Source organism: Dipodomys merriami, unplaced genomic scaffold (assembly GCF_024711535.1).
Source record: "Dipodomys merriami isolate MVZ:Mamm:240054 unplaced genomic scaffold, mDipMer1.0.p SCAF_121, whole genome shotgun sequence".
NCBI lineage: Eukaryota > Metazoa > Chordata > Mammalia > Rodentia > Heteromyidae > Dipodomys > Dipodomys merriami.
The window spans coordinates 861,730-881,442 of record NW_027202505.1 but is presented as its reverse complement, the minus strand read 5'-3'; the positions used below and the strand labels follow the sequence as shown (position 1 = coordinate 881,442).

Below are 19,713 nucleotides of genomic sequence, written 5' to 3'. Positions count from 1 at the left end.
ATACAGAGATGTTTGGATTTGTTTTTCAAATATAAAATGAGGGAGAAGTGGGGGAAGTGGGAGAGGGAAAGGTTAATAGGAAAAAAAACAAAAGAAGGGGTAACAATGTTTGACAAGAAATGTACTCATTGCCTTACTCATGTAACTGTAACCCCTCTGTACAGCATCTTTACAATAAAATAAAATTTTAAAAAATCTATTTATATATCTATGTGTATATATATAATTGAAATATAAAGCCAGGCGCTGGTGGCTCACACCTGAAATCCTACTCGGGAGGCTGAGATCAAAGGATTGTGGTTTGAAGCCAGTCCAGACAGGAAAGTCCATAAGACTTTTAACTCCATTTCACCAGCAAAAAATAAATAAATAAATAAAAGTGGAGCTGTGGTTCAAGTGGTAGAAGGCCAACCTTGAAAGAAAAAGCCATGGGACAGTACTCAGATTCTGAATTCGAGCCCTAGGATGAGCACCGTGCACATGAACACACATACACACACATACACATGCGCACACACACTGCAACACTAGGCTGGAAATGTAGGTCAGTGGTAAAGCACTTACATAGCATGCACAAGCTCTGGATTTAACGCTATAATAATGTAATACTGAAGTTCTTTTGAGGTGCTACAGACTTTAGGCCTATTTACTCTGGGGAGTCTATTCTTTCTAACCTCACTACTTCTATCTCTTGGTGAATTGCTGACCTGTGAGGATAAAGACCAAATCCCTACCGGGAGCTGATGGCTCACACCTATAATCCTAACTACTGAGGAGGCTGAGATCTGAGGATCATGGTTCAAAGCCAGCCCAGGCAGAAAAGTCTGTGAGACTCTTATCTCCAATAAACCACTAGAAAATTGGAAGTGGGGGGCTGGGAAGGTGGCTCAGTGGTAGAGCGCTTGCCTTGCATGCCTGAGGCCCTGGGTTCGATTCCTCAGCATCACATAAGCAAAAAGAAAAAAGCCGGAAGTGGCGCTGTGGCTCAAGTGGTAGAGCGCTAGCCTTGAGCTGAAGAGCTGAGGGACAGCGCCCAGGCCCAGAGTTCAGGCCCCACTACCAGACTAAAAAATAAAAACAAAAACAAAAACAAAAAAAGAAAATTGGAAGTGGCACTGTGGCTCAAATGGTAGAACGCTAGGCTTGAGGTGAAGAGGTGAAGGACAGTGCTCAAGCCCAGAGTTCAAGCCCCACAAACAACAAAAAAAAAAGAAAAGAATTTCTGAGCATGGCACTCAAGCCCTTCCTGCCCACCACATCCTCCTGACCCCTCATTTACCTACAGTACTTGTAACTCTCCATATCTTAGGCTGTTTGGAGTCTCCCTTTGGTGACCATGAAAGGAAAATGTGAAGTTAGTTCCCAGAGGGTCTGTTGAGAATAGATGGGACTTCTGACTAGAAATGGAGGTGAGCCAGAGGCTGGGAGACCTGCAAGGTGCTGAGACAAGAGACTGACCCAGCCCAGTCAGTGTGTGCGGGGAAGACAGATCCAAGTGCATACGTAAGAGATATTAGTGAGCTAAACTTGGCAGGAATGAGGTACAAGTATTTGTTGACTTTGCAGGCTGCTCATACTGGAGTAGGTGTTTTGTTCTTTCGTTTACTTCCTTCACAGCCTACAATTACTTTGTTTATATACTTGTCTAGTATCTATTTCCCTAAAGCAAAATCAAGTAAACTGTAGGAGGGTTGTAACCTTGTCCATTCTTATTCTAAGCCTAGCACTTTTCAAAAATTTCAGAGGTCTGAATGGTTTAGTAATAGATTGGATGCACCAGAGTGAAAAGAGAGCTGAGGGATACTAGGAGATCAATAGGAGGCCTGGGGCAGGGGAGAGGATGTAAGGGGCAACTCATATTGTTGTAAGACTCTTACTGTTGTTGATGCTGTTGTACAGCTGGATGCCAGTAGCTCACATCTGTAATCCTAGCTACTCTGGAGGTTGAAGCTTGAGGATTGAGGTTTGAAGCTAGCTTAGATAAGAAAGTCTGTGAGAGTTTTATCTCCAATTAACGAGCAGAAAAGTGAAACTGTGGCTCAAGTGGTAGAATGCTAGCTTTGAGTGAAAAAGGTAAGAGATAGCACAAAGGCCCTGAGTACAAGCGGCAGTCCCAGTCCCCCCTCCCCTCTCTCCCCCTCCCCCTCCCCTCCCCCCCCCCCAAAAACCCCAACAACATTGTACATAGATGGACAAATTAAACCAAAACCTCAACAACAACAAAAGTCTTGTCACCTTGGGATAAATTTACATTTTCCAGAGGTATTTCAACCCTATCTCTGACTCTCACCCTAGGAAGGGTGGGTCTTGAAGCAGGGTCCTACTGCTCCTGGAGAACCCAAAACTAACTGCCTACAGCCCCCATTTTTCACTAGAATGAAAAGCAATGGGTACTTCGTAAGGGTTAAAGATCCCATAGGAGCCTAAGATCTGCAAGGATGCAGAAATAACACCACCCGAAAAAGGATCTTGCAAGAGCTCTATGATAAATTTCAAGGGGCTAGATGTATAGCTTAGAGGTAGAGCATGTGCTTAGCATGCTCTCTCCCTCCACCAAAATAAAAAAAGGGGGGGGTGAGTATGTAGGAGTAGGTAGCAGAAGATGTGGGACCTGGAGCGTGATAAAAAGTCTTGACCGGCGGGTAATCCTAGCTACTAGAGGCTGAGATCTGAGGATAGCAGTTCAAAGCCAGCCCGCGCAGGAAAGTCCGAGAGACTCTATTTCCAATAAACCACTTAGAAAACCGGAAGTGGCGCTTGGCTCAAGTGGTAGAGCTTTCGCCTAGAGCTGAAGAGCTCAGGGACAGCGCCCAGGCCCAGAGTTCAAACCAGGGGCAGGGTGTGTGTGGGGAAGTCTTGACTTCTAGACTCAGCCCACCAAAGCCAGCATGGAGTCCTGCAGCCAGACTAGCCAGGCAAGCCAGGCTCTAGGGTGTGCTTCTCCTTAGTTCTAAAGGGGGCAGCACTGGGCTAGCATCTGGCTAGCTCACAGGATACTACACACAAAAAAGATGAATCGTTGACCCGCCCAAGAAACAGTGAGCGCCACTCCTGGCGTGCCTTTCCTTTCCTAGTTCTCAGACCCCGACTCTGACTTCAACTTGTGTCCCGAAAAATAGGGAAAGGAAGAGGCTGCCATTAGCAGGACACACGGTCACGCACCAGCAAGCTGCGTGACGAGCACTGTGGCTTTAAGGCAGGATCAGAAGGCGGAGCCTGGAAGTGCGCCGGTGGGTGGAGCTTCAGGGTGACGCAGGGCCGGGCAGTGGGCGAGGCTTTCCCCTGACTCGCCCTCAGGAAGAGGGCGGGGCTCGTGGTGACGTAGGACTAGGGAGGGGGCAGGCCTTCATTGATAAAAACGCCAGCCTCCCTTGGGCGCGAGCGCAGCGTAACGAAACCTGGCAGCGCCACGCGCGGCTGGGGCCGGGCGGAACCGAGAACCAGGCGGGCTCGCGCTGCTGCGCGCCGCCGGGATGGAGCCCGCCGCCGGCTTCCTGTCCCCGCGCCCGTTCCCGCGTGCTGCCGCCCCGCCTGCGCCTCCCGCCGGACCGGGACCACCTCCTAGTGTCTTGCCCGGATCCGAGCCAGAGATGCTGGCCGGGACCCCGGCGCCGGACCCCGGGCGCCTCATCACCGACCCGCGCAGCGGCCGTACCTACTTCAAAGGGCGCTTGCTGGGCAAGGTGGGTCGGGGGCTGTGTGGGGTGAGAGGGAGTCCTGCCGGGTAGGCGGGGTACGCTGGGCCCTTATGTGGGGGCGTCTGCGGGCCAGAACCAGCCTCTGGAGCGCCCGGCCTGATGCGCCCTTCTCCTAGGGGGGCTTCGCCCGCTGCTACGAAGCCACCGACACGGAGACTGGCGGCGCCTACGCCGTCAAAGTCATCCCGCAGAGCCGCGTCGCCAAGCCGCATCAACGCGAGAAGGTGGGACCGGGCGCAGAGGGGCGAGGGTTGGGGAGGGGAGAGTGGCTGGAGAACCCCGCGAAGATAACGACCCGGCTCCCCCATCGCAGATCCTAAACGAGATTGAGTTGCACCGAGACCTCCAGCACCGCCATATCGTTCGCTTTTCTCACCACTTCGAGGATGCTGATAATATCTACATTTTCCTGGAGCTCTGCAGCCGAAAGGTGAGGGACAGGGAGGGGTGGGAAGAGAAAAGGGGGTGGGGGGGAAGCTGTCCAAAGACCCAGTCATGGGGTTCTGCCTTCTTCAGCCAGCCCCTTATCGGGGAAGGGTCAGGGAGGGTGAACAGGGCTTGACGCCGTGGCTCTCTGCAGTCTCTGGCCCACATCTGGAAGGCTCGGCACACCCTGTTGGAACCAGAAGTACGCTACTACCTGCGGCAAATCCTTTCAGGCCTCAAGTACTTGCACCAGAGGGGCATCTTGCACCGAGACCTCAAGCTGGGTAAGACTGGTGATCAGCCTGGGGAGGGGTGGGGGGAGGGAGGGCATATGGTGGGAAGAAGAGGGAGGGAGGAGGGGAGTTATCTGATATATCCCTCTGGCCCTGTCTAGGAAATTTTTTCATCACTGAGAACATGGAACTGAAGGTGGGGGATTTTGGGCTGGCAGCTCGGTTAGAGCCTCCAGAGCAGAGGAAGAAGTGAGTGTTTGAGGGAGGGATGGCACAATCTGTATGTGACAGACAGACAGTATGTATGTGGGAGGCAGGTGACTGCCTGATGTGAGCATGTGATAAATAGGGAAGGGGTGATGAGCTGTTTGCTTGAGTGTTTGAAGGTGGAGGTGGCAGCCTGGCTTCCTGGGTCTGACTGAGAGGATGGGTCTGGTGGGAACCCTGGAAGATTGACATGTGATACAGATGGGGAAGGTGACCTAAGTTCCTGGGGGGCAGGGGAGGAAGAGGTTATATGTGTATAGGATCTTTTGAATTGTATAATTGAGCCTGTGTATGGATGGGGATGGTAACATGAGCCAGGCAGTGTGTACATGTGTGAAGGAGACTTAAGTGTAGGAATGACAGAACTTGATCTTCTGTGTAAGAAGACTACTGGGAGGTCAGGCACTGGTGGCTCATACCTATAGTCCTAGCTACTCATAAGGCTGAGATTTGAGGATTGAGGTTCAGAGGTATCCCAGGCAGACAAGTACAAGAGGCTATTATCTTGAATTAACCATCAATAAGCCAGAAGTGGAGATTTGGCTCAAATGGTAGGGCTGTAGCCTTGAGTAAACTAAGCAAGAGTATGTGGGTCTGAGTTCAAGCCCCAGTACTGGTGCACACAGATAGACACACAAAAGATGATCCCACTGTGGCTACTATGACTGGGTGTGTATAACACAGATAGCATGTGTGGAAGATGAGTGTTGGGTGTGTGTGTGTGAGAGCTAGTGTTGGTGTGGGTATGGCACAGACCATGGAAGGAGCCTGATGAGTTTCTGACAGACGGGAGTCGGGGATGAGATCAGTTCATGGACCCTTTGTATTGACCTTGGAGGAGGGGGCTGCTTGGGGGTCAGGGCCTCCCCCTGTCCTGCTGAGCAGTTGAGCAGCTGGGCCAGGCGGGTGGGCGGGGACTCAGCTGCCATCCCCAGCATCCATTGTCTCAAGACAAGCAGGAGCTCTCTGGCCTTTGGTGACAGGCAGCTGCTTTGTCTGGACTCACAGTGGGGGCAGGAATGGGGGCTGCTGGGCTGGATCTGAACCCTCCCCTCTTTTTCCTACCCTCTTTCAGGACCATCTGTGGCACTCCCAACTACGTGGCTCCAGAAGTGCTGCTGAGACAGGGCCATGGCCCTGAGGCAGATGTGTGGTCACTGGGCTGCGTCATGTGAGTGACACAGTCATTGGCAGACAGGTGGTGGTTAGTGGGAGGCTCTCTTCCTACTTCATTGCTCCTGATCCCTATCCTTGGCCCACAGGTACACACTGCTGTGTGGGACCCCCCCTTTTGAGACAGCTGACCTGAAGGAAACGTACCGCTGCATCAAACAGGTTCACTACACTCTGCCTGCCAGCCTCTCGCTGCCTGCTCGGCAGCTCCTGGCTGCCATCCTACGAGCCTCACCCCGAGACCGCCCCTCTATTGAGCAGATCCTGCGCCATGATTTCTTTACCAAGGTCTGTCACGTAACATTTGAGTTCAGTCTGCATGTTCCTGAGGGATAAATGGAGACAGGTGGAAGGACCCTTGGGGTCTCTCTGTTGACGTGGCTCTCCTCCTTAGGGCTATACCCCTGACCGGCTCCCTGTGAGCAGCTGCGTGACAGTCCCAGATCTGACGCCTCCCAACCCAGCCAGGAGTCTCTTTGCCAAAGTTACCAAGAGCCTGTTTGGCAGGAAGAAGAACAAAAGTGAGTCTGGGGTGTTCGTGGGCTGAGGTATAAGAGCAGGCAGTCAGCCAATGCCAGTGGCTTATTCCTAGAATCCTAGTTACTCAGGAAGCTGAGCTCTGAGGATCAAAACTTGAAGCTGGCCTGGGCAGGGAAGTCCACGTGACTCTTACCTCCAATTAACTATCAAAAAGCTGGAAGTGGAGCTGTGGCTCAGGTGGTAGAGCACTAGCCTTGAGTAAAAAAAGCTCAGGGACAGTGCCCAGGCCCTGAACTCAAACTTCAGTACTGGTGTACACAGTTGTTCAGCTTATTTTATCCACTTTGTAGGCATGGGAGCGTGGCGTCTGTGAACTCCTGGAGCGGGGTGTTTGTTGCCCAAGTGCTTGGGAAGGCCTGTCTGTGCCATCCCTGGGGCAAATGGGCTGGACAGGAACTGAGGGTTCTCTTCTCCCTCACGTTCAGATAAGAGCCACCCTGAGGAGCGGGACGAAGTGTCGTGTTTGGTGAGCGGCCTTATGCGTACATCCATTGGCCATCCAGATGCCAAGCCCGAGGTGAGTGCTCACGTGGCACTGTTCTGACTCATTCCTGCCCTAGCAGCTGAGGGAAGCCTGGGATAAAAGGCTGATGAAGCATCCAGCCTCGTGGTAGGCTAATTGGCTACATCTCATTAGCTAGCTAGGACTGACCTGAGGTGCCCTGGAAGCCAGGGCCAGGCTGGGCCTGGACTTTCAAGGATTTGGATTGTGGAACCGATTTCACTTGCTCTCCTTATCCAAACCCTCTAGGATCCAGCAGCTTCTGGTCCTGCCCCTATCAGCCTGGTAGAGACAGCAGCTGAAGACAGCTCCCCCCGGGGGACCCTGGCAAGCACCGGAGATGGTGAGGAGCCAGGGAGGACTCCAAGTGCTATAATGTTGCTGGGGTGGACACAAGGGACTGGAGCGAAGACAAGAGGGATTTGACCTAGGTCTGGGGTAGAGAGGTTAATGCCTCCTAAATCTCAGCAGCGTCCTGTTCCCTTCAGGGTTTGAAGAGGGTCTGACTGTGGCTACGGTGGTAGAGTCAGCCCTGTGTGCTCTGAGAAACTGTGTGGCCTTCATGCCCCCAGGTGAGGCTGGAGTCCGGTACATGGGGATGATATGGGGAATTCTTTGGCCTTGGCCAAGGGTTAAGTCATCACTTCCTTTCTGGACACAGCCGACCAGAACCCAGCTCCGTTGGCTCAGCCAGAGCCTCTCGTGTGGGTCAGCAAGTGGGTTGACTACTCCAACAAGTTTGGCTTTGGCTATCAACTGTCCAGCCGTCGTGTAGCTGTGCTCTTCAACGACGGCACACACATGGCCCTGTCCGCCAATAGAAAGTAAGTGTTGTGGGGTGCCCAGAACCCACAAGGCTGCGCTTTGGGATATGTTCCTGGGTACAGGGGCCTGGAGTTTCCCAGGGGAAGAACATGGGTGCAGGGCTATCTCTGATTTCTGCCCCCCTCCCATCTAGGACTGTGCACTACAACCCTACCAGTACAAAGCACTTTTCGTTTTCTGTGGGTGCTGTGCCCCGGGCCCTACAGCCTCAGCTGGGCATCCTGCGGTATTTTGCCTCCTACATGGAACAGCACCTCATGAAGGTACTTGGTTTGCGGGGAGTCATGTGGACAACAAACAACATCCTGATCCTTTCCGATTCCCCTTTGGTGGGGATGGGAGGACACAGCTAGGATTGATTGGTAAGGGATTCGTCAGTGGGGCAGGGTCCGACTCTGGTCAGCTCAGTGACCTGCCCCTGCCTTTGCTCCTAGGGTGGAGATTTGCCCAGTGTGGAAGAGGTAGAGGTACCTGCTCCACCCTTGCTGCTGCAGTGGGTCAAGACTGATCAAGCCCTACTCATGATATTTAGTGATGGCACTGTCCAGGTAAGAGTCCATGCTGGAGCTGGATGGAAGGGCTGGTAGGTCCAGAATGCCGGGAAAGTCTTTTGGGCCTAGAGCACAAGGCTTGAACAGTGTCGCCCTCTTGTGCACAGGTGAACTTTTACGGGGACCACACCAAGCTGATCCTCAGTGGCTGGGAGCCCCTCCTTGTGACTTTTGTGGCCCGGAATCGAAGTGCTTGTACTTACCTCGCCTCCCACCTCCGGCAGCTGGGCTGCTCCCCAGACCTGCGGCAGCGACTCCGCTATGCTCTGCGCCTGCTCCGTGACCGCAGTCCCGCCTAGACCCTCACCTGCAGAAGCAGGCCGGGACCCAAGCTCTCAAGACTGAGGCCTGTGCCTGCAAGACTCTGGCCCTTGCCTTTGTGGCCCTCCCTGTCCCTTTGGTGCCTCACTGGGGGCTCCTGGATGAATCCCCCCAGGGAATCAGGGACCAGCTTTACTGGAGTTAGGGGCAGCCTATTCTTACTGTTTCTTACCCCTTCTCTGAGTTAAGCCTGAGCCTTAGCCCCCAGCTAGGGGGTATTATTTATGGACCACTTTTATTTATTGACAAACATTTATTTATTGGGATGTGAGCCCCAGGGGGGCTTCCTCCTGGGATAATAAACCATTTTACAGAATGTGGAGGTCTGCTTACTCACAGTACAGCCCGTGGACTGTGGCCACCGCGAAGAGTGAGGCATTCGTAAAGGTAGCAGAGGCCAGCCCATCATGCGCTGCATCCCACAGAGCACGACTGGCCACGTGCACGCCCTGGCCTGCACGTGGCCCCAGCACCACGCTGCACACCAGCTTGTAGCGAGGTGGGCTGAGCTCGCGCAGGCGCAGGCGCACCTGCTCACACAGCTCCCGTGCCAGCTGCCCGGCCTCTAAGCCACAGTAGCTGGTGTTGCACAGCCTCTTATCCAACACTGCCTCCAGGACACGCTGTGCACGTGCAGTCTCCCAGCGCTCCCCTGGCGCAGGCTCCATACGGTATGAAGGTGCCACTCGACGGACAGGCCCTAGGGGCAGGCCTGAGAAACTGACCCGCCAGCCAAGAGGAGGCACTGGGCCCAAGGACTGTCGCCGACCTCCATGTCCAGTTCCTGATCCAGCCAGCGAGTTTCGGTGTGAGAGGGACACGGTTAGGCCCAGCACTGAACCACGGCGGGAGGCAGGGCCTACACCCGTTTGTCTGGTCTCATCAATGCTGGGCAGGCGGCTTCTTGGCCGCACTGATGGTAGTTTTGGCACTGGGTCTTTGGCACTCTCTTCTTCCTGGTGTCCAGGAGATAGACACTTGCCAGCCATGGACTTGCCTGCTAAAAGACCCACACTTTGAGTGGCTTTTACTGGCCAGCTCTTTCTATACTCAAGTATTGCTTGGTGATATCACCCCACCCCCCGCCACTTTTTTTTCTTTTTTCTTTTTTTTGTGTGTGTGTGTCACTTGAACTCTGGGCCTAAGCACTGTCCCTCAGCTCTTCAGCTCAAGGCTAGCGCTCTACCATGTGAGCTACAGCACCACTTCTGGTTTTCTGAGTGGTTTATTGGAGATAAGCATGTCATGGACTTTCCTGCCTAGGCTGGCTTTGAACCAGGATCCTCAGATCTCAGCCTCCTAAGTAGCTAGGATTACAGGCATGAGCCACTGGCACTTAGCTGGAAATGGTGTTTCTAATCTTTTGTTTATTCTTGTCTTTGGGTGTGGGGTGCTGTCTCTGTACTTTTTTTACTCTTTGCTAGCACGGTACCACAGCTCTATTCCCAGCTTAGTGCTGGTTAATTGGAGATAAGAGTCTGATGGAATTTTTGGCTAGGGCTAGCTTTGAATGGGCATGAGATATCAGCACCCAACTCCTTCCCCACAGAACCCTCTAACCCAGGACGTACTGAATGAATCCAGCCATCTTCCAATCCTACCTGCTTTGGGTAGGCACTCAGAAGATTCCTGCAGCAGCAGGCTGAAGCTGGGGCCAGATGACTTCTGGGGCACCTTCCACTCTCAGCTCTGGCTTCTGACTCCACCTACAGAATCACTTGTGGGATGGCTATTCTCTTCTCCCGAAACTCCTTCAGGCACCTGAGTCACCTGTAGCCTTTGGCTTCTGAGTTCTCACCTGGCTGGCCCAGCCTGACCTGACTGCAGGGTGGGCGGGGAAGGGTTGTGTTGTGCAGTTGCCATGGCTGCCATGGCAAGGACACCTCCCTCCCAAAGTTCCTCCCTCTGGCCCGACTCTGGAATAACCAGATTGTTACTACTATGAGCACCTGTCAAAGGTGGCATGCCCCTGAGTTAGTTATGGGGGAGAAGGAGCCCAAGAACTCCTTGAGGGACTGAAGTTTAAAGACCTGTTACTATGGGCCAACAAGAAGAGGGAAGAGGATGTAGAGAAGGTCTCTGGTCAGAAAGGTATCCAGTCTCAGGGCTCTTGAGCTGTTGTCCATTTCTGTACATAATGTCCAGATGACTTGCCATTTGTGAGTCACAGGGGCCTAGGGTAGGGGAAAGCCTTAGGCTGCTGGGGTGGCTGCTCAGGAATGCAGAGTCTGGGCCCACAGGAAAGAGCACGTCATGGTTCCTCTGTCAGCTTCTAGGAGGACAGATTTCCGCTCCAGGCAGAGCTAGGCTGGGGCTTGGATGACTTCCTCAGTTCTGGACTGTAGGTGGGGGGAGGAGAGGCCCGTAGACTCAGCTTAGGAGAGCCAGGCCTGAGACTGCTGTGATTCAGGAATGAATTTAAATCCAATCTCCTGACCGTTGCTGACTGATCCTGGTGCCCTGGGGCTTGTCCTGAGCTGGCATATCTTCTGCTTGCCTCAGTACCTAGAGTATCCCCTCCAGCATTGCATTTCAGGAATGCTAGTGGCAATGACACAGCTGACACTTCAGGAGCTGAAGATCCTCTTCATGGAAGGATGGCACAGCTAAATCTAAGTCCTGAAAACCACCCAAAGAGGTTATCATTTTCCCTGTCGAGGTGGGCCTCCCCAACCATTTAACTTGTGAGCCTGTTGGAAGGACTTAGGAAGACAAGGGGCTTGAACTCTGAATCTAGGACAGACAGGGGCCAGTGCTAGGATTCTCAGACTCAGCTTAGGGCCCTTCCACAGGCTGAGAGGTTTTGCCCTAGGACTGGAAGATGGGCGGGGCTTCCCCAGGCCCTGCTGTTTCCATGGAAACCCACAGGCTTCTTACCAGCTGCTGCCTGGGCAGGCTCCCAGCCTGGGCCTTGTTGCTAGCAGATTCTCCCAAGACCACAGGCTGATCCAGCATCGGCCTCCCCAGGACCTCCTCTGTGTTCGTCACCATCCAGGGAGCCTCTGGCTTCCTCTATGGGTCTCTACTGCTTTCTTTAGCAACCTGGGCTGCTTTTCCTCCCTAAACTTTAGCTTCTTAACAGATAGGCCTTGTGGGCCCCGCCCCTCCCTCTCCGGTCTCCAGGCTGGCTCTAGGGCCTTGGCCAAGTCTTTCACAGACCAGAAGCCGCAGCGGGCCTCCTAGGCCCCTTCGCTGTCTTTCTCCCCCTACCCCATCTCACCCATGGAGACGGCAGGCCTGACTGTGCATGGACAGGCTGTGCCCTTTTCTACAGCACTCCGGAGCCTTGTCAACAACCCCCGATACAGGTGAGGGAGTGGGCCTGGCTGGTGAGTTTTCCCTGGCTGGCTCTGTTGGGCCTGTGTCTCCTACCAGGGAGGCCCTGGGTGAAGAGGAGGTGGGGAGTGAGGACTTGGCCTTCCTCCCTCACCAGGGGACTCAGTCTATGGGGATGTCAAATACAGAAGATGATTGCTGGCCACTCAGTGACCAAGGTATTCTGAGAGCCAGAGGTGGGGAACAGAAGGAACTGGAGTCTGGGGCTGCTGTGTGAGTTCAGGCAAAGCCTGTCCTGATTCTGGCAAAGAGCCTTCACTTTCTGGATCTAGAGGGGTGGGATGTAACTTGACGCTCCCCCAGACAATACTCAGCTAGTGTGAAGGCCTCCTTTCTTGAAGAGGCAGAGGAGTAAGATGACTGTTGTGGGAACTGGGGATTCACAAGAGAAAGAAAGCTCAAGGGATTGAACCAGTGACCTAGACAGGAAGTAGTTCAAGGGTGCTGACCATCCACTGATTGGGCAAGATGTTAGTGCTGTCTGAAACCAGGGCTAGAGTTTACTGGGGCAGCATAAGTCAGGATGCCATCTTCTCAAAGCTTTACTCTTCTCCAAGGGTCAGTGGTTCCCACAACCCTGCTTCTTGGAGCGGGAGGCGGAGTGGGAGGGGGGGGTGTCAGAGTCTGGCCTGAGTAGTGGGAACACCAGGTCTTAAGACTGGGACACTATAGGAGGCTCCAGGAAGCTCAAGTTTTTTCTTCCTCCCTTCTACTGACTTACCTTGTTTAGACACCCAGAGTGTGGGGCCGGAAATGATCATGAAGATGGAAAATGTGGTCTGACCTCAGTACATCACCATTCTATGTTTGTTTGCAGTCTGTTTTCACACTCTGCATCCCACACCCACATTTTTCTGGAGGAGGGCTGAAAAAAGCTGAGTTGGCAGTCAGATGAAGAGGAGGAGTCAAGAAGTTTCCTCTACCCTTAAGGCTAAGACTAGTGAGGAGGGTGGTGGGAGCCATCTTGCATCAGTCCTGATAAACCATGAGCACCTCCAGTGAGATCTGGGTGAAAAGCCCAGGATCAGATAGAAAATCACTACGTTAGTATAGGGTAGAGCTGGGATTAGAATTCAGGCCAGTGTCCAGATCTGCTGCTGGAAGGCTAAATCTTTGTTTCTTTTTTTTGTCCAACATGGAGCTTGAACTTAGGCCCTGGGCATCATCTCTGAGTGTTTTGCTCAAGGCTAGCACTCTATCACTTTGAGCCACAGGGCTACTTCCTAAGCCCTATTTCTTACATATACTCAAGGAAACTAAGGCCCATAGTAGGCAGGAGGAAAGGCCAAGCTGTTCTCTAGGCTCAGGATTCTTCTCCCCCACTTCTCTCCCTCAGTGATGTGCGCTTTGTAGTTGGTCAAGAGCGGCAGGAGGTATTTGCCCACCGGTGCTTGCTGGCCTGTAGATGCAACTTCTTCCAGAGACTTCTGAGTACAGACCTGGATTCTGGGGTACCTAGTCCTGTGGTGCTAAGCACTGTGCCAGCTGAGGCTTTCCTGGCAGTGCTGGAGTTCCTGTATACCAACAGTGTCGCACTGCACCGCCATTCTGTGAGCCCACTAAGCAGTGGCCTGGGGATAGGAGATGCTGGGGGTATAAAAAGCAGGTGTCCTCCCATCATGCAGTGGGCTTAGGGATGGGGAAAACTCTTCTGCTCTCCCCATCAGGTGCTGGAAGTGCTGACAGCGGCCCTGGAGTATGGGCTGGAGGATCTGCGAGAGGTAGGCTCTGGCTTGGTTCCCATGCCTCTCGTGGGCTCAGTTCACACCCTGCTTCACACACACTAACCTAGAGGGGAGCATGTATGCACACAAAGAAAAGCACGGGGGTGGGCTGGGAAGGTGGCTCAGTGGTAGAGCACTTGCCTTGCATGCCTGAGGCCCTGGGTTCGATTCCTCAGCACCACATAAGCAAAAAGAAAAAGCCAGAAGAGGCGCTGTGGCTCAAGTGGTAGAGCACTAGCCTTGAGCTGAAGAGCTGAGGGACAGTGCCCAGGCCCAGAGTTCAGGCCCCACGACCGGACCAAAAAGAAAAAAAAAGAAAAGTACAGGGGTGAGACTGGGAATGTGGCTTAGTGGTAGAATGCTTGCCTAGCACGCATGAAGCCCTGGGTTCCATTCCTCAGTACCACATAAACAGAAACAAGCTGGAAGTGGCACTGTGGCTCAAATGGTAGAGTGATAGCTTTGAGCAAAAGAAGCTCAGGGACAGTGCCCAGGCCCTGAGTTCAAGCCCCATGACTGGCAAAAAAAAAAAAAAAAAACAAAAACAAAAAACATGAGAGAATGTGGGGGCAGGGGATGTAGCTCAATGGTAGAGAGCTTGCCTAGCATGTATAAAGTCCTGGGTTCATTCCCCAGCATTGAAGAAGAAAAATTAAAAAAAAAAATACCCAAAGGATTGTGGGTGTAGTTCACTGGAATAGAGTGCTTGCTTAGCATCTGTAAGGACCCATACAGTTTCCAACACGACAAAACAGAATAAAACAAAATTTGAACTTTAGGCTGGGAATATAATTCAATGGCAGAGCACTTGCCTAGCATGCATGATGCCCAGGGTTTGATCTCTAGTGCCAAATTAAAAGAAAAAGGGGGAAACAAAGAAGAGGAGGAGGAGGTGGTAGTGGCTGTGGCTGGGTGCTGGTGGTTCTTGTCTGTAATCCTAGCTACTCAGTAGGCTGAGATCTGAGGATGACAGCTCAGAAAAATCCAAGCGACTCATCTCCAGCTAATCAAAATGCCAGAAATGGAAGTGTGGCTCAAGTGGAAAGGCATGAAACTCTGAGTTCAAGCCTCAGCACACGCGCGTGCATGCGTGCTCGTGCGTGCGCACACACCTCCACACTCACCAAAAAATAGGTGGGAGGAAGTGGACAAAGATTAGTATCCTGAGAGGAAGGAATTAAAATTTTGGATGATAACATCTGATCTGATCAGAGGCAAACATGCTAGAACATGCATTTTTGGGCTGGGAATGTGGCTCAGTGGTAGAGTGCTTGCTTTGTATGCATGAGGCCCTGGGTTTGAGTCCTTAGTACCACATAAGCAGAAAAAGCTGGAAGAGGTGCTGTGGCTCAAGTGGTAGGGTGCTAGCCTTGAGTTGAAGAGCTGAGGGACAGCACCCAGGCCCAGAGTTCAGGCCCCATGACCAACAACAACAATAGAAGAAACAAGAAGGAATAAGAGGAAGAAGAAGGAGGAGGAGGGAGGGGGAGGGGGAAGAAGAGGAGGAGGAAGAAGCAGCAGCAAAAGAAGATGCATTTCTGTGTTTGACTTTGTTAGCCTCTGGGCCCTCTGGGTTCCCCAAATTTCAAGCCCTAACAATTCCATGTCCTTAGTCAGGCCTTGTAGTCAGGATGGGTCTGAGACTGCTAGGAGTCTGGGTGACTCACTGTTTTAAGTCTGCGCTCTGATTTCTGTCTTTAGTTGTGCCTGGAGTTTGTAGTGAAGGTGCTGGATGTGGAGTTGGTTTGTGAGGCCTTGCAGGTGAGTGTTGCTAAACAAGTCTGTGTGTGTGGTACTTCAGGTACCAGCAGCTTAGATCTGCTTTGGGAATATCTGGGTACATGAAGTGGACATATAAATTCTGTACCCAGGGCTGGGAAGGTGGCTCAGTGGTAGAGTGCTTGCCTTGCATGCCTGAGGCCCTGAGTTCCATTCCTCAGCACCACATAAGCAAAAAAAAAAAAAAGCCGGAAGTGGCGCTGTGGCTCAAGTGGTAGAGCGCGAGCCTTGAGGTGAGCTGAGGGACAGTGCCCAGGCCCAGAGTTCAGGCCTACGACTGGACCCAAAAATAAATAAATAAATAAATAAATTCTGTACCCAGAGCTGTGGGATCCAGGGCCTATCACCCAAATCAGGTTCAGGAGCAAGGGTCACAGGGCCTCAAGTGAGCCACTGGTCACTCCTGTAATCCAATTCTTCAGGAAGCTGAGATCTGATAAACAAGGTCCAAAAATCAGGCTGAGCAGGAATGTTTGTGAGATTCTCATCTCCAATTAATCAGCAGAATGCCAGAAGTGGTAGAGCCCTAGCCTTGAGTGAAAAAGCTAATGGAGAGTGCCCAGGCCAAGGTGAAGCTCTAGTACTGGCACAAGACACAAACCAAAAAAGTGGGAATGGTCTCCTTTGGGGGGAGGGTAAGGGTGGAGTGTGGCACTCAAAAGCCATGCTTTGGCCCCAGGATAGGGCTTGAAGGACAGTTCTTCATGTGGGTCCTCATGTGTCAACACAACTTTGGCTGGATTTCGTTTCCTGGGAGGTCACAGGTGCTGTGAGCTCCTCATCTAGGGCTAGGGCTAGACTTAAATGGTGGTTCTCAGTGTTGGAGCACTGAGCTAATGGAACCTGTCCACTCTCAATCCTCTAATAGGTGGCTGTCACCTTTGGCTTGGGGCCATTGCAGGAACGGTGCACAGCCTTCATTGAGGCCCACAGCCAGGTATGCTTTCCCATTCTCATACTCCTAAACCCACAAATCCTCTTGTGTTCCGTCCTGACCCCTCTTCCCTCCCCCCCCCCCGTCCCCCGCCCTCAGGAGGCGCTGCAGACCCGGGGCTTCTTGGAACTGTCAGCCTCTGCACTGTTGGCACTGCTGCACAGCGACCGGCTCTGCGTGGACGAGGCGGAGCTGGTCCGGGCAGTCCGCAGCTGGGCGCGCGTGGGCGCGGTGAGTGTGGCCTAGGGGAGCCCAGGGCTGCAAGAGCTCAGCCAAAAAGGGGCGCGGGGGAGGGGGGGCAGATGTGCCCGCCTGGCCAAGGTTCAGGGCTGGCGTTTGCAGGCTGTGCTGGAGCGGCCTGTGGCCGAGGTGGCGGCCCCTGTCGTTGGAGAACTGAGACTGGAACTGCTGGCCCCCGCGGAGCTGAGCGCCCTGGAAGAGCAGAACCGGCGGGAGCCCTTCATCCCGGTGCGGACGCGGGAAACCAGGCTCAGATCCACTCTGCAGCTTGGGAACCCCGGGAACGGGGGTCCCACGGCCCGCCTGCCCTGAATCTTTGGGGGTGAGGGGTCCTGCGGGACTGCACAGTGACTGGCGGATCCCTGCAGGTGGAGCAGCTCGTGGAGGCCTGGAAGTGCCACGCCCTGCGGGGAGGAACCCTGGCCCGAAGCATCCCGTGCCGCCGGAGGAGGGGCACGCTGCCCCGGGAGCACCACCGCTTTCTGGATTTGCCTCTCAAGTGACCCAAATCCACAACCAAGTGGGGAAGAGTTCCGAGCCTGCCTGGCTGAGCATCCCGGACTACAGCTCCCGACATCCTCTGCTCCTAGAGCTGGCTTCCGGCCCCAGCATGCCCCGCGAGCCAGCACAGAGGACAGGGTTATCTCTGCGGGGCCCCACGCCCTGTGCGGGGAGCCTGGGGTGGGAGCCGTGGGAGGACTGGGGTTAGGGTTTGTAGACCCGACAGTCAGAGTCCTTAACTCTCCGCCCTCAGTCTACGCTCGGCCCCCGGGCCTGTCCTTCCCGGTGCGGGTTTGCGCTGATGACCCCGAGCAGCTCAGACTACGTTTATAATAATAAACCAGGCTGTTGGAAAGAGTTCTGCCTAAATGTGCCACGAACACCTCAGGCCCAGTACAAATGGAGCTTCCCGTCTGCCCTGTGTCCCATTTGTGTGGGTGCCCACGCCCAGAATCTTGGATTGCTTCCTCTAGCTGTGAGGCCAGTTCTATTTGTCTCTCTGTCTCTGTCTCTGTCCTGTCTCTCTTCTTTCTTGTCCTGGGGGCTTGAACTCAGGGGCCCGGGCACTGTCCCTGAGCTGCTTTTGCCACAGCACCACTTCCGTTTTTTTCTGTTTATACGGTCTATGAGGAACCGAACCTAGAGCTTCATGCATGCCAGGCAAACACTCTATCACTAATCCACATTCCCAGCCCCCAGTTCTACTTTCTAAGAGACCTTTCAGTTTTCAGTCTTAACTTACTGGTCTTTTTCACTTCACCTCCTCTTTCCAGTTCAAAATACAACAGTTTTTAATTTCAGGATACTCAGAACTCCCATATTCCTCCTATATGTAGCAACCTTGACTTTGGGAGTCTAAGGTTTCAGATTTATAATCTTGTTACTGAAGATGTCTCCCACCACTTCTTTCATTCTTTTTTTTTTTTGGGGGGGGGGGGTCCAGTCGTGGGGCCTGAACTCTGGGCCTGGGCGCTGTTCCTCAGCGCTTCAGCTCAAGGCTAGCGCTCTACCACTTGAGCCACAGCGCCACTTCCGGCTTTTTTTACTTTTTAGTTATGTGGTGCTGAGGAATCGAACCCAGGGCCTCAGGCATGCAAGGCAAGCGCTCTACCACTCTACCACCTTCCCAGCTTTTTAATCTTTTTTTTTTTTTTTTTTTAATTATGAGTTTTCTGAGGTAGGAGTCAGCGAGTGAGAGGGTGTGCGCAGTTAAAACAGTCCCAAGTCAGCAGGCAGTTCCATAGTCTCATGATTGGTCAGGTGGATGGACTGAGGCCCTTAAATCATTGCTAGTTACTGCTCCCTAGATCCCAAGAGAAGTGGTTTACTGCGAAGAATGACACAGGAAAACAAACCTGAGATACTTATCCTGAATAGTGCTACTCACTTTCACCATTCTCACCACCCAAGCACTTGGTTTCATGAAAGCTGGAACGCATCCTACTTACACTAACCACACCCTTTGCTCTTTCAAAACCCAGATCAACACTAAACCTGAGAAGCGTCTTTTTTTAACAAACAAATGGAGCCTCGTTAAAGACGAGGCCTCAAAAAATTAGTAATGACTCAGAATTGTTCCTCTCCACGGAAATCTTTAGTAAAAGGCGAAAGATTTATACGATCTGAAGAGAAACCAGAGTATGTCTTCTCTGTCTGCCTCCCAACTCTCCCTAGAGACCTAACACTTAATACACTTATGGTTGTTTGGTGCCTGACCTTCAGGTACTACAAGGCTGTAACTTACACCCACGTAAAGTTCTAGAAGGTGGTATGGCCTATGGTGGTGAAGAAACACATTCGGGAATGGAAGGGGGGGGGCAATTCAAGCACCACCGAAGCCGTGAAATCGTGGTGCACCATGGGTATGCAAATTAGACGGGTCTGGGCAGGTTGGCGGCAACAGCTGCTGGGACCCTGCGGGGCCACAGGGGGCGTAGAACTCCAGGAGCCAAGAGTCAGGGCTTTCACTTCCCTCGCCTTTTTTTCTGAAAGCAAGAGGGCACTTGCTGCCGCCGGTGCCTGATGCCCTGCCGGGGTCTCTCACTGAGCTGAGACTGGTAAATTGTTAGTCCTAATTATTAGGGTTCTGTGGTTACCTTCAGGGAAGCCCAAGTCCTAGGGTGACAGAAGTTAAAACGGCCAAGAGGCAGATCACCACCTCTTCCTGGAGAAGTTGGCACCCAATTCCTCTCAAAGGGGACTGGAAATTAGGACAAACAGATGTGTCTGGGGTTAATTTACATTACTGGGCGATATATAATAATTCAGCCTTGTCCACAAAGTGGAGTATATGTAAAAGAGGTTGTCTAGAGGCAGAAGCTAGCTCTAGCAGGGCCTGGAGGGGACCTGACCTGCTCTTCTTAGGGTTGGAGAATCATATGGAAGGTGTTGAAGCTGAAGCATAGCGCCCTAGTAGAACTGATACTCGTTCCTGTGACCAGATGAGGTCAGTGCTCGAAGACAAACTGCTCCAGGGATGGTCCAACTTTCCACTGGAATCCCTTCAGAGGAAAAACTGTCAGCATAGCTAAATCTAAACAAACTTCAATAGTAAACTGAGATCACTTACTAGATACAGGGCTATTTTTATGCTTATTATTTTTGCATGGTTGGGGATTGAACCCAGGGGTTTTGCACATGCTAGGTAAATGCTCTCTCAGCTA

The 19,713-nt window shown here is 52.7% G+C and overlaps 3 protein-coding genes and 1 non-coding gene across 8 annotated transcripts; 2 read left to right on the top strand and 2 right to left on the bottom strand.

The window, feature by feature from the left end:
- Positions 1 to 3,374: 3,374 nt before the first annotated feature.
- Positions 3,375 to 8,852, top strand: LOC138823630 (serine/threonine-protein kinase PLK3). The gene is made up of 15 exons (XM_070017051.1): positions 3,375 to 3,683; positions 3,815 to 3,922; positions 4,012 to 4,128; positions 4,279 to 4,408; positions 4,519 to 4,606; positions 5,700 to 5,795; positions 5,887 to 6,085; positions 6,192 to 6,318; positions 6,763 to 6,854; positions 7,089 to 7,182; positions 7,328 to 7,411; positions 7,501 to 7,663; positions 7,798 to 7,927; positions 8,099 to 8,212; positions 8,323 to 8,852. Exons 1-15 carry the CDS (start codon positions 3,474 to 3,476, stop codon positions 8,512 to 8,514), a joined length of 1,944 nt encoding a protein of 647 aa, XP_069873152.1. The 5' UTR covers positions 3,375 to 3,473; the 3' UTR covers positions 8,515 to 8,852.
- On the bottom strand, positions 8,778 to 10,331 carry LOC138823632 (dynein light chain Tctex-type 4-like). 2 transcript variants are annotated; one of them, XM_070017052.1, is made up of 2 exons: positions 10,138 to 10,331; positions 8,778 to 9,536 (listed from the first exon to the last, which is right to left on the bottom strand). In XM_070017052.1, exon 2 carries the CDS (start codon positions 9,523 to 9,525, stop codon positions 8,866 to 8,868), a length of 660 nt encoding a protein of 219 aa, XP_069873153.1. In that variant the 5' UTR covers positions 9,526 to 9,536; positions 10,138 to 10,331; the 3' UTR covers positions 8,778 to 8,865. The 2 variants fall into 2 exon arrangements, with proteins under 2 accessions (XP_069873153.1, XP_069873154.1); XM_070017053.1 differs by having other exon boundaries at positions 8,778 to 9,533.
- Positions 10,332 to 10,490: 159 nt separating this feature from the next.
- LOC138823589 (BTB/POZ domain-containing protein 19-like) lies at positions 10,491 to 17,388 on the top strand. Of its 4 annotated transcripts, none has more exons than XM_070016986.1 (8): positions 10,491 to 10,627; positions 13,209 to 13,422; positions 13,540 to 13,593; positions 15,298 to 15,357; positions 16,244 to 16,312; positions 16,409 to 16,540; positions 16,652 to 16,777; positions 16,918 to 17,388. In XM_070016986.1, the coding sequence occupies exons 1-8, from the start codon at positions 10,575 to 10,577 to the stop codon at positions 17,050 to 17,052; spliced, it is 843 nt and encodes a 280-aa protein (XP_069873087.1). In that variant the 5' UTR covers positions 10,491 to 10,574; the 3' UTR covers positions 17,053 to 17,388. The 4 variants fall into 4 exon arrangements, with proteins under 4 accessions (XP_069873087.1, XP_069873089.1, XP_069873086.1 ...); XM_070016988.1 differs by lacking the exon at positions 10,491 to 10,627 and adding an exon at positions 11,405 to 11,844 and having other exon boundaries at positions 13,209 to 13,323; XM_070016985.1 differs by lacking the exon at positions 10,491 to 10,627 and adding an exon at positions 11,405 to 11,844.
- Positions 17,389 to 18,576: 1,188 nt separating this feature from the next.
- LOC138823691 (U5 spliceosomal RNA) lies at positions 18,577 to 18,692 on the bottom strand. Its single transcript, XR_011370873.1, has one exon. It is a non-coding gene; the product is annotated as a U5 spliceosomal RNA (small nuclear RNA).
- Positions 18,693 to 19,713: the final 1,021 nt, after the last annotated feature.

Excerpts from the sequence above, each read along its gene's own strand:
- LOC138823630 (XM_070017051.1), top strand. The coding sequence starts at position 3,474 with ATGGAGCCCGCCGCCGGCTTCCTGTCCCCGCGCCCGTTCCCGCGTGCT. Across the intron at positions 3,923-4,011 it reads AGCCGCATCAACGCGAGAAG|ATCCTAAACGAGATTGAGTT; the intron begins GTGGGACCGGGC and ends CCCCCATCGCAG. Across the intron at positions 6,319-6,762 it reads TGGCAGGAAGAAGAACAAAA|ATAAGAGCCACCCTGAGGAG; the intron begins GTGAGTCTGGGG and ends CCTCACGTTCAG.
- LOC138823632 (XM_070017052.1), bottom strand. The coding sequence starts at position 9,525 with ATGGCTGGCAAGTGTCTATCTCCTGGACACCAGGAAGAAGAGAGTGCC.
- LOC138823589 (XM_070016985.1), top strand. The coding sequence starts at position 11,759 with ATGGAGACGGCAGGCCTGACTGTGCATGGACAGGCTGTGCCCTTTTCT. Across the intron at positions 11,845-13,208 it reads GTCAACAACCCCCGATACAG|TGATGTGCGCTTTGTAGTTG; the intron begins GTGAGGGAGTGG and ends TCTCTCCCTCAG. Across the intron at positions 13,594-15,297 it reads GGCTGGAGGATCTGCGAGAG|TTGTGCCTGGAGTTTGTAGT; the intron begins GTAGGCTCTGGC and ends TTCTGTCTTTAG.